At 44.6% G+C, this 16,228-nt stretch overlaps 1 protein-coding gene across 5 annotated transcripts in view; it reads right to left on the bottom strand.

The window, feature by feature from the left end:
- Positions 1-246: 246 nt before the first annotated feature.
- Positions 247-16,228, bottom strand: part of LOC137413399 (E3 ubiquitin/ISG15 ligase TRIM25) — an 81,832-nt gene continuing 65,850 nt past the window's right edge. For 3 of the 5 annotated variants that reach the window (XM_078770054.1, XM_078770058.1, XM_078770059.1), the window contains exons 6-8: positions 15,127-15,251; positions 12,419-12,499; positions 247-859 (exon numbers count right to left, since the gene is read on the bottom strand). In XM_078770054.1, coding sequence (XP_078626180.1) covers positions 333-859; positions 12,419-12,499; positions 15,127-15,251 — 733 coding nt within the window. In that variant the 3' untranslated portion in view covers positions 247-332. The remainder of the gene's footprint in view (positions 860-12,418; positions 12,500-15,126; positions 15,252-16,228) is intronic. The other 2 variants (XM_078770055.1, XM_078770057.1) reach the window with 2 other exon arrangements.

Here is a 16,228-nt window from a genome sequence, read left to right as displayed (position 1 = left end):
TTATAAAACAAACACGAATCAGTAATCACAGCGATATGCACAAATAAATTATTTTATTGATTTTAAGCCAAAATAACCTTCACTTTGTCCGTTTCTTCTGTGTCCATCTTCTTCACCCCATGCGTGCTTGTTTTGCGTCCTGTTTTTGTCCGTTACGTCCTGATCCGTTCAGGGTACGTACGAGCTCTTCCACGAGCCTAGACTATGTATACAAAAAAAAAAAAAAAACACTCAGTAATCAAATCGTCAAACACAAGTAAATTATTTTATTCATTTTGACCCAAGATTCATAATAATCTTTCATCACGAAGTGAACGGAATGAACAAAATCATCAAAAGGAGCAAAACTGGATCGACTCACCAGCAGCATAAATTCCAAACGCGGGTTTAACGTGGTCCGTGAAGTCCCCCCTGAACACGTGCAGGACATGCGAGTCCGCGAAACACTTAAACTCTCCCGCCTCGCAATCCAACAAGAACCCAAACCGTTCAGGATTCCCCGGCACAAACAGGAAGGTCCATTGATTGTTGTGCCATGCTGTGTATTGGCTTTTGAATTTCCGTATACACCAAGACTTGGGATTCTCTCCCAACCTGCACGCATTCCCTGGCCCTTTCCTCCCCATCGAGTTACAACAGATTCCGATTTTGAAATAACGACTCAAATTCACATCGACCTCCCAGTAGTGACGACCTGAGGAGAAACTCTCGGTGGAAAGAACTTGTGGATGAAAATAAAACCGATCAGGGTGTTCCGGGTACGGATGTTCGGTCTCGGTTAGAGTCGCCGTCCTGAGATCCTGGGAGATCACGATCGCCGGAAGTGCAGTGTTTGGGTCCAGACTCGGGGTCTGCCCATCTGCGGACAAGAGAAGGGTTCGCGGACATTGTTAGACAAGCGGACAAAAACAATCACATTTATCTCATTTTTTAAATAGCATTTGGGAATCACACTTATCCACATAAAACCTGCAAAATAAACATTTATTCCAACAACAAGGCCTCCCTCCCTGCTCTCTCCCCACTTATCATTGCAACAATAAACTCCTCCCTGTCTACAGGCATCGTCCCACCTTCCCTCAAAATTGCTGCTGTTACCCCCATTCTAAAAAAACCTGGTCTAAACCCTGACACCCTAAACAACTTCAGACCCATCTCCAACCTACCCTTTCTGTCAAAAGTTTTGGAACGCGCTGTAGCCACTCAACTCAAACATCACCTCTCTGCCAATAACCTGTATGAAACATTCCAATCCGGATTCCGCTCCAACCACAGTACTGAAACTGCTCTCCTCAAAATCACCAACGACCTTCTCCTCTCCTCTGACGCTGGCAACCTCAACATTCTCGTCCTCCTCGACCTCAGCGCCGCCTTTGACACCATCGATCACACCATCCTCCTCACCCGACTTGAATCCACCTTTAACGTTACCGGCACTGCCCTCTCTTGGATTAAATCATACCTCTCTGACAGACGCCAGTTCATCTCGATCAATAACTGCAAATCCCCCACTGCTCCCCTCCCCCAAGGTGTCCCCCAAGGTTCAGTTCTCAGCCCCCTCCTCTTCATCCTTTACCTGTCCCCCTTCGGTCACTTAATCCGCCGTCATGGTCTCCAATTCCACTGCTTTGCCGATGACATCCAGCTTTTCATCTCCACCAAGTCCGTCTCCACCGACACCCACTCTATCCTGACAAACTGCATCACTGAAATAAAATCCTGGCTTCAAATCAACTTCCTCAAACTTAACTATGATAAATTTGAAATAATCATCATTGGCCCAAAAACGCTCACCAAATCCACCCATAACTTTGCCCTCAACATCGACGGTATCCCAGTAGCCACCTCCCCTCACATCCGGAATCTTGGCGTCATCTTTGACCAAACCCTCTCCTTCGACAAATACACTAAACAGATCACAAAGACAGCCTTCTTTCACCTGAAAAACATCGCCCGTCTCCGCTCATCCCTCTCCTCCACGGCTGCAGAAACCCTCATCCACGCCTTCATCACGTCCCGTCTGGACTACTGCAACAGCCTCCTCTATGGTTCACCCTCAATAATCACCAATAAACTCCAATACATTCAGAACTCTGCTGCCCGTCTACTCACCCATTCCCAGACCCGTGACCACATCACCCCCGTCCTTTACAAGCTTCACTGGCTCCCCATCCCCCAGAGAATCCAGTACAAAATCCTCCTCTTGACATACTTCCAACACAACTTTGCATTATTTATTTATATAAACTTTACCATCTCCAACACCTACATACCAACTTGAATTATTTATTTATATAAACTTTTCCATCTCCATTATGGACCTTTGAATTATTTATTTATACTTTCCAATCTCCACTGCAACACACAACTTTGAATTCGTCATGTATACCTTTTCTGATTAGACAACAAATACCCACCACCTCCAATTTATTTACTACCCTCGCCAGAGGAGAGGGTATTGCATTTGAGTCCGTCTGTTTGTCTGTTTGTTTGTTTGTCTGTTTGGCCGCACCGAATAAATGATTTTCTCTGCAACCGTTGGTCCGATTGACATTAAATTTTCACCATAGGTGCAACTCCACCTGGAGAATTTTTTAATGATAATTATGATGTCATAGGTCACGTGGTTCGGCCGCCATCTTGGAAAAATCGAAAAAATTTGCACCTTTATATCTCGGAAAGCGCTGAATAGAAAAAATTGAGACGTGGCTCATTGTAAAGAACTCTCCATGGGGAATAAAATACGTTAATGATGATGTCATAGGTGCCTCCATTATGACGTAATAATTCGACAGGTACAAAACTTCATCCAATCAAGATGAAATTTCTTGAGCATAATCTAGGAATAAATTAGTTTAGAAAAAAATAATGATGACGTCATCGGTCACGTGGTTCGGCCGTCATATTTGTTTTAACACAAAAGCCGTAAAAAACCACTGAAATACATCCTGGCGAGGGTTTGCAATCTCTGATTGCTCATTTTCTTGTTTGTATATGTTTTACAGTCTAGGGTAGGAGGTCCAGCAGGTCAGTCAGGGCAGCGTTGCTGATATATGACCTGAGTGTCCCAAACTAATCAAGATGGTACTTGCTCTGCCAGGTAGGCAGCGTTTCAGAAGTGATGTTCGGCTAGGTAGTTTGAATGTGGGATCAATTGGGGGGGGGGGGGGTGGGAGGGGGAAAGGGGAAGAAGGGTTGAGGTGGTAGAGATGATGCAGAAGAGGTTGGAAGTGTTATGTGAGCAGGAGATGAGATGGAAAGGAGACAGGGCTAGGACATTGGTAGGAGACATAAGCAGTTGCACATGGGTGGGGATAGAAGGAGTAATGGCGGAGGAATAATAGTATCGGAAGAGATCAGCAAGCAGGTGGTCAGAGTGCAAAGTTGGGAGGGATGGATAGTTATGGCATGGGTGGTGATAGAGGCAAATTGTGTGTGTTATGTCAGTATATAGGCCACAAACGGGAAGGTCTAGGACGGAGAAGCAGGAATTCAGTGACGCACAGGAGAGGACGATGGGAATGGTTGAGATGGAGGTGATGCTGTGCATTGCGGAGGACTTTAACGTGCATGTGGGAGTAGCAGAGCCGGGTGAAGTGGTAAAATGTGTTGTGTGTGATGTGTTGGTGTGTTGGTAAATGTGTTGGTTGTGTTGGTAAAATGTTGGTAAAATGTTGGTAAAATGTGTGATGTGTTGGTAAATTTAGATGGGGACAAGGAATAGAGAGGGTCAAGCTGGTGTTGAGGAATGGAATGGCCATAGCTGGTTCATTCTTTCAAAAGCGTGAAAGCCACAAGATTACCTATGGGAGTGGACAGCACAGAACAGAACTGGATTTGGTAGTGGTAAGGAAGTGACAGTTGAGGAGAGTTAAGGATTGCAAGGCAGTGGTGGGACAGCATGTTACCACCAAGCTGAAGCCTGTGGTGTTTGTGGTGAGGATGAAGAAAAGAATGGAGGTTAAGAGCAGGGTTTTGGAAGGTTATTCGGTGGGGGAAGTGTAGGGGAAACGTCGCCGCAGAGTACAAGGAGAGGGTGAGGACCAGGTATGAGCAACTTAGTGAAGAAGCTGAAGGTTTGGAGGAGTGGAAGAAGTACGGAGAGGCATTCAGGGGAATTGCAGAAGTGTTGAGTGGAAGGACGTCAGGAAAGGGTGCATCGTCAAGGGATAGAAACCAGGTATGGTGGACGGAGGAAGTAGCGAAGGCAGTTGGTGAAAAAGGAGGTTTGGAAGATCAAGGCTAGGAGGACGCAGCTGTGTGCAGGGTTGCTGCACCTGTATGGGCGGAAGAAGAAGGCAGACATGAGAGCTGTTGATGAGTCTAGGAATGATAGGGAAGATGAGGTGTACAGCAAGTTGGAAGAGGATGGTTTGAGGAAGGTGATGTATAAATTGGCTCGTGACAGGGATCAAGGGCATGAAGGAGGGGGGGGGGGGGAGGTGGTTTAGTGATTTAAACAGAAAGAGGTTACCAGAATCAGTGGCAATCGGTTTAACCAGGAGGAGGTTGCTGTAAGAACACATGCATCCTGGAACAGGGACAATTCCTGGTACTGACAATGTCTGTAATGTTTTGTTTTTAGAGCACTTGTCATGGGAAAACTACTTGTGGAGCCTTATCACTTTCAGATTAGGTTGATGCAAGAATGGTGCTTCCAAATGTTTGTTTGCAGGAGGTTTTTCTCTCCGGAGAAGATAAAAATAACATCCAGCTTTGCCCGAGATGACATCTTTCAGTTATTTCTCCATCTTATATATCATGGTGGTAACTGGTCAAAAGACAGGAAGATGTTCTTGCAATGTCCCTTCACATATGAAGTAAAGAGTTGACATGGACACGGCTCATGATCATGCAGAACGCCAATATCAGGTATTTCGTTAAAAGGCTGGAGTTCCCATTCCCTCCCTCCCTGATCTATACCCCCCTTGACCTTACAGGCATACAGACAATTCCCTGGAGCAAGTGAGCTTCTCACCTGTAAATGTAACATCTCGCTGGCAGGTAGACTTTATTCATAGTCACAAAGAATGTATACCCCTTAATGGTGTTCTACCTTCGTGCTCTCCTTTGAGGCTGATGTCCGTCAAAGCAGTACAATGGGATCTATCTCGTTCCTGGGTATCAGTGATCCCATTGTTGTTTGGAAAAACTTGGACCTCACTTCGCGGAAGACTCTACCATTTGTCGGAAACACTCGCTCAGCAATGTCAGGCAGGCCGAAGTTGTAGCCTTTACCCTCCCTAATTTGGTGAAAATACAAATCTCGTCAGTCACCATAAATGTGTCAATAAACAATTTCATCCGAACCTGAACCCAAACCTTAACAGTCCGACACGTTTACTTTGGCTCTACAGAGAGACCACGCGGCTATCACTCCATTTTACTTCAACAATCAACAGCTTTGTAGAAATGCGGTCGGTGGAGCTCCACGGATTAACAATCTGCCAGGACCAAGTCTCGGCCTATAAAGCGAGCAAAGGAAAAAAAATGGATTGAATTATCTTTTCTCCAAATGAAACGTTTGAGGGATGACTCCACTGTATGCAGGTACCCTCTTGATTTAAAGTCAGACATTCAATTAGACTGCTTAATAGAGGAAAGGAAGGCAAGATGGGTCTGGCAGGCTAACGGAGATGTACCCACACTCTTTGAAGCTGTCAGGTTTGGGCTCAAATCTCAGCCCAACTATAAACTGTTACCCCCCAGTGTTACACAGGCAGGGCGTTTCATCAATGCCTGTGCCATCCCTCGGATGGATGGTAAAAGGCGTCTCTTCTGCCGACATTAGTTGCTGGACGTTAAATATCCCACGATGCCCTTCGCGAAGAGTAGGTGAGCTATCGCAGGCACCACGGCCAAATTGCAAATTCCTGCCCCAACAACTACTGGGAAGGCAATGGCAAACCATCCAGTGCCATCTGTTTGGAAAACAGCCAACATCACCGCTTTGCACAAAAAAGGTGCAAAAACAGTCCTTGCAACTACAGACCAATCAGCCTTCTCCCAATTATCAGCAAAGTCATGGAATCCATCATTGCTTCGAATATGAAATCTTTCCTCTTCTCCAATGGCTTGATCTCTGATCATCAATTTCGTTTCAGACCTGGTCACTCTACTCTGGACATGCTGCTTCTGTTTTCTCAACAATGGATGGAGGTCCTCAATGCCAAACAGGAAATTAGAGCTGTCTCCCTTGACATATCACATGCCTTCGATACGGTTTGGCACCCCGCTCTGCTCACCAAACTCTCCTCCTTTGGTATCCATGGAAATCTCCACGCATGGCTGGCGGACTTCCTCTCTAGTCGTAGTCAACGTGTGGCCCTGAATGGGTTTCTCTCATCTCCTCTTCCTGTTCAGGCTGGAGTTCCCCAAGGCAGTGTTCTGGGCCCTGTGCTTTTTCTGGTCTTCATCAATGATCTCTCTGACTCTCTTGAAAATCCACTCTATCTCTTTGCTGATGACTCTACTCTCTGTCGCTCCATTCCTCATCCCTCAGATCGGCAGTCTGCAGCCTCCTCACTCTCTGCAGACCTGGACAAAATCACAGACTGGTCAAACAAGTGGAACATGTCTTTCAATCCTGACAAATCTCACACTCTTACGATGTCTCTCCAAAAAGACCGACTGGACAACCCTCCCATCTACTTTCTGAATAATCCTCTCCAAGAAGTTCTGTCACTCAAGCTTTTGGGTCTCACTATCTGCCATGATCTTTCCTGGGAAAACCACATTTCAAATCTGGCCTCCAAAGCCAGTCGCTGACTGGGCATCCTCCGTCGTGCGAAGTCCTTCCTTGGCACACCTGAGCTCCTCACCACATACAAGGCTTTCATCCGCAGCTCAATGGAATACTGCTCTCCCCTCTGGGCTGGTGCTCCTGCCTCACACCTAGCTCGTCTTCACGCTGTTGAAACCAAAGCGTTCAGAATCATTGGAATCTCCCGCGATGAAGCTAACTCCAAGGGCCTTTCATTCACTCACCGCAGGCAGGTTGGTGGTCTTTCCGTCTTCTACCGACTCCTCTCTGGCCTTTCCCCCTTCCCCCCCCCCCCCAGCTCTCTCTGGGCTCTGCCCCCCAAATATTCCTACAGGTCGCACAAGATCTGCCTGCAACCCTCTTATGGTTAAACTGCCAAAATCAAGATTCTCTGCTCACCTTCACTCCTTCATTCCTCTTTTCTCCGGCCTCTGGAACAAACTCCCTCACTCTCTTCAATCCCACTCCAACCTCCAGGTCTTTAAAACAGCTGTTCACCACCATCTCTTATCTTCCCCCATCCAAAACCTTGATCTTTTCTACCCCCGCTAATTTCACCCCAAATCCACTTTTTTGAAATACCAACTTCTGTCCGGGAAGTCCTTGGTGTCCTTGTGTTTTATACTTCTCCCCCCCCCCCCCCTTCCCACGCCTCCTCCCCCCAAGCCCTCTCCGTCCCACACATCTCCCTGCTCTCAAATGTTATGTTTGTGTGCTTCCCCTTCTCTCCCCATCTTGTATTCCGCTCCCTCTTTTTATATATTTGGTTTGTCTGGTTGATTTGTTTGTGAAATAAATGTTAGCTCTTTCACGAGCCTCGATTCAGTATACAAAAAAAATAAAAAAATAAAAATAAAAGTGCAACCCTTGCCAAGAAACTGTTTCAGCAGCACCAACGCTATGTAAAGGTACATTCGAATCAGAGAAGGCAAGATGGTCACCCCTTCACTCCAACTCATGAGGGGTTGTGGGGTCGGCGGTAGAGTGGTGGTTAATCTTGTGTTTTTCCCCACCCTCTGTTTCACGGCACCTGACACAAAATTATATTTCCTGAGAAATCTCCCGATTTTGGACAGGAATTTCATTCCTTCTGTTCACACACATCGATTTATGTTCCTCCCCTCTGTAACCCAATCCGTGAAAGTATTACTTGTATCAACCCAGAAGGTTCTCCAATCAAGACATTAGACATTGATGGAGTGATATTTGAACTTACACAAGTCTCTCTTTTCAAGCGTATTTGGATTTAACAGGTGAACACACCATATATGGACATTCCGAAACATAAGCATTAAGCATCTCTGCAATATTAAGGTAATGGAGGTCAGAACAGAAATAAGTAGTTCAATAAAATTATAAGGGAGACCATTTGTGGGAAGGCAAGAGGAAAAGGTGAGAAAGAGCAATAGATTTGTAACGAATTGTTTATTATATTCAATTCTGCAATGTTTGCCGAGGTGAGATGTTTATGTGAGAGATCGGGAACTATGTTGTTCCTTCTAGTTTGTAAACTCTCTGAGATAAACGAGCAATTTCTACCAACTTCTGTTCATAGAATTAACTCGTAATTGTCATGAAGGTTCTTGTTCTGATTAAAGCGTTAGTAAGAGAGACAGAGCACGAAAAGGGGAGGAGACAAGGGATTAATCAGTTGTTTTAACGTCTGTGATGCTGTTCCAGAGTGCTACGTTTATCGCTTTTGCTTTATTTGTGAAATAAACACAAGTTTGGCCAATACCCACCTGCTGGTTGGACATTGTTCAATTAAAGAACCTTTGGGTCTTGTGACACTTGACAGGAGGGAAAATCGAGTTGGAAAATAACTAAGTGAGATATAGTGAAAGAAAATATAAAGTGATATACAACAACACAACAACATGCATTTTAAGGCCATTTTCCCTGCTAGAGCGGGGGTTAGCCTTGCGGTCCCCATGACAATCTTCTCCATTTTGCCCTATTTTCTGCATCTCTCCTTGTTAACCTCCTTGCCCGCATTTCTTCTTCCACCATCTTTAGCCAAGTCTTTCTCGGTCTTCCCCGTCTTCTACTTCCTTCTACATTCATTTCCATCACTCTTCTCAACCAGTCACTTTCATCCTTCCTCAACACATGACCAAACCATCTCAACCTGTTCCTCTTCACAGCATCAACCACAGGCTCTATTCCCATCATCTTTCGCAATTCATCATTTGTCTTCCTCTCTCTCAACGATACTCCGCACATCCGTCGAACCATTCGCATTTCCACCCTTTCCAACCTTCGTTGCTGTTCTACGTTCATTACCCATGTCTCGCTCCCATAAATCATAACGCTTCTCACACATGCAGCATACACCTTTCCCTTCAGCTTCAACGACACTCCCCTCATCATCAGCACGCCACTCAATTCCCGAAACTTCTTCCATGCACATCTCACTCGAGCAACCGTTGCCGAGTCTGATCCACCTTCTCCATTCAGCATGTCTCCGAGGTAGCAAAATGTTTTCACACCTTCCAGCTTCACGCCGTCTCCAAGATCCAACTCAACATTTCCTCCATCTGCAGCTCCCTCTGTGCACACCTTACATTTGAATGTAGCTGCCACACTGGTTAATGACCCTCTTAGACCACTACATTTTTTATGAACCCACTCAGCGCACATTGTACACTGAATGGAGTTCACTCCGACACCCTTCCTACACACAGCACAGGGCCACTTCCCAGTTCTTTCCACCTCACCACATGCTTTACCACTTGCCATCACCTTCGTCTTTCCGATATTCACCTTCAGACCTTTTGTCTCCATACATTCCTTCCACGTGTTCATCTTTTCCTTCAGTCCATCCATACTTTCCGCAATCAACACCAGATCATCTGCATACAACAACTCCCACGGTAAACCCTCCTTTACGTTCTGAGCCAGCACCTCCATCACAGCTACAAATAGTAGTGGACTTAGTACCGACCCCTGATGCACTCTCACCTTCACCTCAAACTCACCACTGTTCCCGTCCTTCGTCCTTACAGCTGTGCGCGCTCTTTTGTACATTGCCATCACTACTCTGATCAACCATTCCTCCACTCCTAACTTCCTCAATGCCCATGTCAATACTTTGCGTGGAACCCGATCGAATGCTTTCTCCAGATCAACAAACCCAAGAAACAACTTCTTCCTCTTCTCCATGTACTTCTCCTGCAACTGCCTCACAATGAAAAGCGCGTCTGTCGTTCCTCTTCCTGGCATGAATCCAAACTGCATTTCGTCGATCTTCACTTTCTTCCTCATCCTCCTCTCCAACACCCTTTCCAATACCTTCATTCCATGCTCCAATAACTTTATCGCTCGGTACGAGCCACACTCCAGAGGGTCACCTTTCCCCTTGTATAGAGGGACGAGGGTACTCAGTTCCCAATCCACTGGAATGCGGCCTTCTTTCACCACCAGATTACAGATCTCTGTCATTCTCTTCACACCCCAACTTCCTGCTGCCTTCAACATATCTCCCACAACTCCCGTCGGCCCTCCCGCTTTTCTACCCTTCATTGCTTTTATCGCTTCCTCAACTTCCTTCTCAGTTATCTTCTCTGCCGGTCCTAAAACTGGGTTACTCTCTATGTTGCCATCCCATTCATTCTCTGTATTCAACAGCATTTCCATATATCTTTTCCATCTTCCTTTAATTCCATCTGGGTCAACAACGATTTGTCCGACTTCATCCTTCAAGCAACTCACCCCCATCACATCACACCTCTCTTTCGCTATCTGCTTTGCAATCCTGAATACTGCTTTCTGACCCTCTTCCGAATCCAAGCGTTCTCCGAACATTTTCCTACATGCCTCCTGCGCCTTTGCTACCTCTTTCTTTGCAGCCTTCCTGGCTGCCTTATAACTTTCATGCTCTGCTGTTTCTGCTCCCGTACCCTTCGCCTTCTGCCACTCCTTGAACTTCTTCCTCTTCTCGTCAATCCTCTTTTCAACTTCATCATCCCACCACCATGTTTCCGAGTGCCTCGGTGGTCCTTTTGTCCATCCACATACCTCACCAACGGCTCCCAACAGACTAGCTTTCATTGACATCCAACCACTTTCAAGCTCAACCACATCGTCCTCGACCCTACTCAGCCTCTCTTTTAATGCCTCCCTTACTGTCACCTCTTTCAACCTCCACACCTTCATTCTCGGTTGGTACTTCACCCGCCGAGCTCTCCTCACACCTTTCACCCTTACGTCGCAGACAACCAAGTGGTGCTGTGAAACAGCCTCCTCCCCCGGGATCACCTTTGTGTCCCGGAGGTGCCCCCTATCTCGCCTACGCACCATCAGGTAGTCAACGGTTGTCGTCGACCCACCTGACGTGTATGTAACAAGCTTATTATCCTCTTTCTGGAACTGAGTATTACAAATCAACAAATCAGCTCCATCAGCAAACTCCAAAATCCTTTCACCTTCTCCATTTCTCACACCATATCCGTAACCCCCATGAACTTCGTCAAAACCATCCATACTCCTTCCCACATGTCCATTTAGGTCTCCTCCTACCACAACAACTTCCTCATCTTTCACGTTTTCCATCAGCTTCTCTATCGCACACCAGAACTTGTCCTTCTCTTCATCGCTCCGACCAACCTGCGGAGCATATCCCGAGATGACGTTCATCAAGAGCTTTCCAATCATCATTTTCACCATCATCAACCTATCACTCACTCTAGTCACACTCACCACACTGTCTACAAACTCCTCAGAAAACAGGACACCAACACCATTCACGCCCTCCGGGCACCCTTGCCACACAAACTTGTATTTCTGTCCCTGCCTACCCTTCACCATTCTCACACCACTTCCCTTCCATCTCGTCTCTTGCACACAACATATGTGCACTTCTTCTGACCAATACTTCCACCACTTCTCCTGATCTCCCTGTCATTGTCCCTACATTCCATGTCCCAAACCTCAGGAACCGATCTCCACTTCGGGCTGTACCCTGCCCACATGTAGTTGTAATTGTCATGGTTCTCTTTTTGAGGCAATGTTTTTATGGCCGGATGCCCTTCCTGACGCCAACCATCTTAGTCGCCTCTTACAACACGCAGGGATACGGCGTACCTATTCTTATCCAGGGTACACACTGGGAAACGTTTAAAACATGGAAATTCTGGGGGGGGGGGGGGGGGGAGCGGCGTCAGTATCATGGCTGCGGTTTAAACATATTTATATAAATATTTCAACAAAACCATGAAAAACAATCTGGGAAAAGTCTCTAAGTGAGAACGTGGATTTGAGAAAGCAGGAGCAGAGGTGAAAGAACAAACGAGATATAGGGGGCGGGGCACAAGTCGAGACGAGGAGGCCGCACGAGGCGCAAACAAAGAAACGACTAATTACACACAAATTTGCAACAACTACAAAACCAAAACCAAATAGAAACACACAATAACACATACACAACAAAATACGCAGCGGAAATTTGACAAAGAAACGAACGGGAAAACACTCAAACTTTGATGCCGTGGAGAGATCGAAGCAAGCCCCGTCGCTCGAGGGACCGGAAGCCAAGATGCTTCATATCACAAAGTGATATGTAATAGGAAAAAAGGAAATAATGGAAAGGAAGAAATATGGAATTTGAAATGATGTGAAATGGAGGGATGAACTCCCTCCCCATTTCCCTTAACTTACGAAGACTTCTCAACTTGATCCGATCCATCTTTACCACCTCGGGATGCTTCACCGACCCTTCTGAGGAAGTGACCAGCCCTTCTGTGGAAGAGAGTAAAGATGAACAAAAATAAGCTGTGAAATTCCCTTGTTTATATGTTCGGAATTTGTTGTTGCCTTTTAGCTAAATATCTAATACGATAAAGATGGCGGAAGAAAAATTGAACATAAATTTTGTATCAAAACAAAATTTTATTTTCATTGCGCATTAAGCAAATCTCACTGCGTCGTTTCATTTTCATTTCATCCAGAGGCTTCTACTGAACCGTCGACTGCACTGAAATCGAGGACATAATTTGTTTTCACCACAAGATAGAAAGAAAGAATGTAACAGAAAGAAAGAAAATCCATAAGACAGAAAAGAAAAGTAATAAACAAGCTTTATATTTGAAAATTACCTTTACCAAGTCGAAATATATTTTTACATTTTCCCAACTCCACAGTTTTGTTTTTACATTTTCCCCACTCCACGTTTTTGTTTTTACATTTTCCCAACTCCACATTTTTGTTTTTACATTTTCCCAACTCCACAGTTTTGTTTTTACATTTTCCCAACTCCACAGTTTTGTTTTTACATTTTCCCAACTTCACATTTTTGTTTTTACATTTTCCCAACTCCACATTTTTGTTTTTACATTTTCCCAACTCCACAGTTTTGTTTTTACATTTTCCCAACTCCACAGTTTTGTTTTTACATTTTCCCAACTCCACAGTTTTGTTTTTACATTTTCCCAACTCCACAGTTTTGTTTTTACATTTTCCCAACTCCACAGTTTTGTTTTTACATTTTCCCAACTCCCCATTTTTGTTTTTACATTTTCCCAACTCCACAGTTTTGTTTTTACATTTTCCCAACTTCACATTTTTGTTTTTACATTTTCCCAACTCCACAGTTTTGTTTTTACATTTTCCCAACTCCACAGTTTTGTTTTTACATTTTCCCAACTCCACATTTTTGTTTTTACATTTTCCCAACTCCACAGTTTTGTTTTTACATTTTCCCAACTCCACAGTTTTGTTTTTACATTTTCCCAACTCCACATTTTTGTTTTTACATTTTCCCAACTCCACAGTTTTGTTTTTACATTTTCCCAACTCCACAGTTTTGTTTTTACATTTTCCCAACTCCACAGTTTTGTTTTTACATTTTCCCAACTCCACATTTTTGTTTTTACATTTTCCCAACTCCACAGTTTTGTTTTTACATTTTCCCAACTCCACAGTTATGTTTATACATTTTCCCAACTCCACATTTTTGTTTTTACATTTTCCCAACTCCACATTTTTGTTTTTACATTTTCCCAACTCCACATTTTTGTTTTTACATTTTCCCAACTCCACATTTTTGTTTTTACATTTTCCCAACTCCACAGTTTTGTTTTTACATTTTCTCAACTCTACATTTTTGTTTTTATGTTTTCCCAATTCTACTTTTTTGTGGCCACCCCCACAAAAGGTGGACGGACAGAGGTTATGTTTGCACCCCTGTCTGTCTGGCTGTCTGTGTGACTATGAGCTATCTCAAAAAGTTATTGACAGATTCGGACGAAATTTGGTAGAGAGGTTCGATGTGTGACAGGGCCAAATATATTCAATTTTGGTGAAGATCCAGATCCGGATCGGGATACTATCATTTTAAAAGTGATTCTTCACCATTGAAAGATAGGGCCAAAACGATATGTAGTACGATATTTAAAACAGTTGTGGACGAGTTATGACAAAACTTGCCAGTGGATGAGCTGCATAGGTGATAAGAACAAACCAATTAGATTATTATTTAGGACCGGATGCAGATCCGGCCCATCAGTGGGATACTAAACATAAACTGTTCAACCTGGTGGAGGTACCAAGTGCTGTTCTAGTTTGTCCTGTATTACTGATCCATAATGTTCCTTTATCATTTAATTAATGATGTGCAATTGCATATTCTGTATTACAAATAAGTGTATATAAGGAATTATGTGTGATATTTTCTGGAAATTAATATTTATGGAGTAGACTGTATTTAGCTCCCCATTTGCATCATCACCGATATTTCCAATCACACCGATTTCATTTCCTGAATTCAAGCTAAAAGGAAAAGACAAAATTAAAACGAGATGTGAGGTGGGCCAAATAACAAAAGCAAATAGAAATGGCCTCCATAATCTAGTTGCACAAAGTCTATCCTCCATCGTTCAAAGTCATCCATGAAAAATACACAACCTGCAGGCGCTTTGCCCATAGCATAATGGAGAAATTATCTATCCCATGAGCTTGCACCTCCACTTCACATCTGTCTCTCCTGGAGGTGGAATCTAACTTACTGCAAGTAACGATACAATCTTTTATCCGATTTGTGGAACTGCTTTCCAGAGATGATTCAATACCAAATTTCCTCACAGGGGCTGCAAGTAGATGTTGCACCAGCATATTGTGTCATCCCCGATCACTACCTGCAAATATTTCTACCCTTGTTATCCCGACCTCTCTCAAGCCTTATGGTTTTCAGGTTATGATATTTCCTCCCCTCTTTCATTTTTATCCTCTCCGTTGATTACCTTGCTTGTTGCATCCACCTGTTGCCCCACTGAAAGCATGTTGGCTTTTACCCTCTGTCACCACACCCTTCCCTGCCCCATGATTTGGTAAACAACAAAAACATAGAATGTCCAGTTTGTTTCACTCACTCTGTATCTTCTCCAGAAAGTCCTTATTCAGCTTGACGAGTACGTCCAAATTCTTCTCTTCCTTCGAGAAGTCTAGAACTGTGAGCGGTGTCTTCGCGGATTTAAAGTCTGACATGGACTCAAGCCTTAGAATAAAAAGAAAAACATCCTTTTAAGAAAATTTTGGAGGAGAGTAAATTGTTAAAACAAGAAGAAAAAGACATAAAATGTCATATCCCCCGTGGTTTTAGTAATTTTTCTGTTTTTTTTTTTTTTTTTTTTTGTATACAAGATCGAGGCTCGTGAAAGAGCGAACATTAATCACACAGAAAGACAAACCGACACATAAAACATATAACATCGGGAGCGGTAGACAAGATGTGGAGAGAGGGGGAAGGACACAAACACAACATTTGAGAGCAGGGACCGAGAGACATGGAGACATCGAGAGATCTGAGAGAGGGTGAGGGCTTTGGGGGAGGGCATGGGAAGGGGGGGGGGGGTGGGAGAGGTATAAAACATATGGACACTGCCAGGACTTCCAGGAAAGAAGTTGGAATTTCAAACAAGGGGGATCTGGGGTGAATTAGCGGGGGTAGAAAAGATCAAGGTTTTGGATGGGGGAAGATAAGAGATGGTGGTGAACAGCTGTTTTAAAGACCTGGAGGGAGGAGTGGGATTCAAGGGAGTGAGGGAGTTTGTTCCAGAGGCGGGAGAAAAGAGGAATGAAAGAGTGAAGGTGAGCAGAGAGCCGAGATTTCGGCAGTTTAACCATCAGAGGGTTGCTGGCAGATCTTGTGCGACCTGTAGGAATATTTGGGGGACAGAGCACAGAGAGAGCTGGGGGTGCAAGGCCGGAGAGGAGTCGGTAGAAGACAGAAAGACCACCTACCTGCCTGCGGTGAGAGAGTGAAAGGCCCTCAGAGATAGCTTCATCGCGGGAGATTCGAATAATTCTGAAAGCTTTGGTTTCAACAGCGTGAAGCCGAGCTAGGTGTGAGAGATCTGAGAGATCTGAGATGGAGATCTGAGAGAGGGTGAGGGCTTTGGGGGGGGGGGCATGGGAAGGGGCGGGGGCATGGGAAGGGGGGGGGGTGGGAGAGGTATAAAACATATGGACACT

The sequence above is a fragment of the Myxine glutinosa genome, chromosome 1 (genome assembly GCF_964187855.1).
Source record: "Myxine glutinosa chromosome 1, kmMyxGlut1.1, whole genome shotgun sequence".
NCBI lineage: Eukaryota > Metazoa > Chordata > Myxini > Myxiniformes > Myxinidae > Myxine > Myxine glutinosa.
This window is presented reverse-complemented; position numbering and strand designations above follow the sequence as displayed.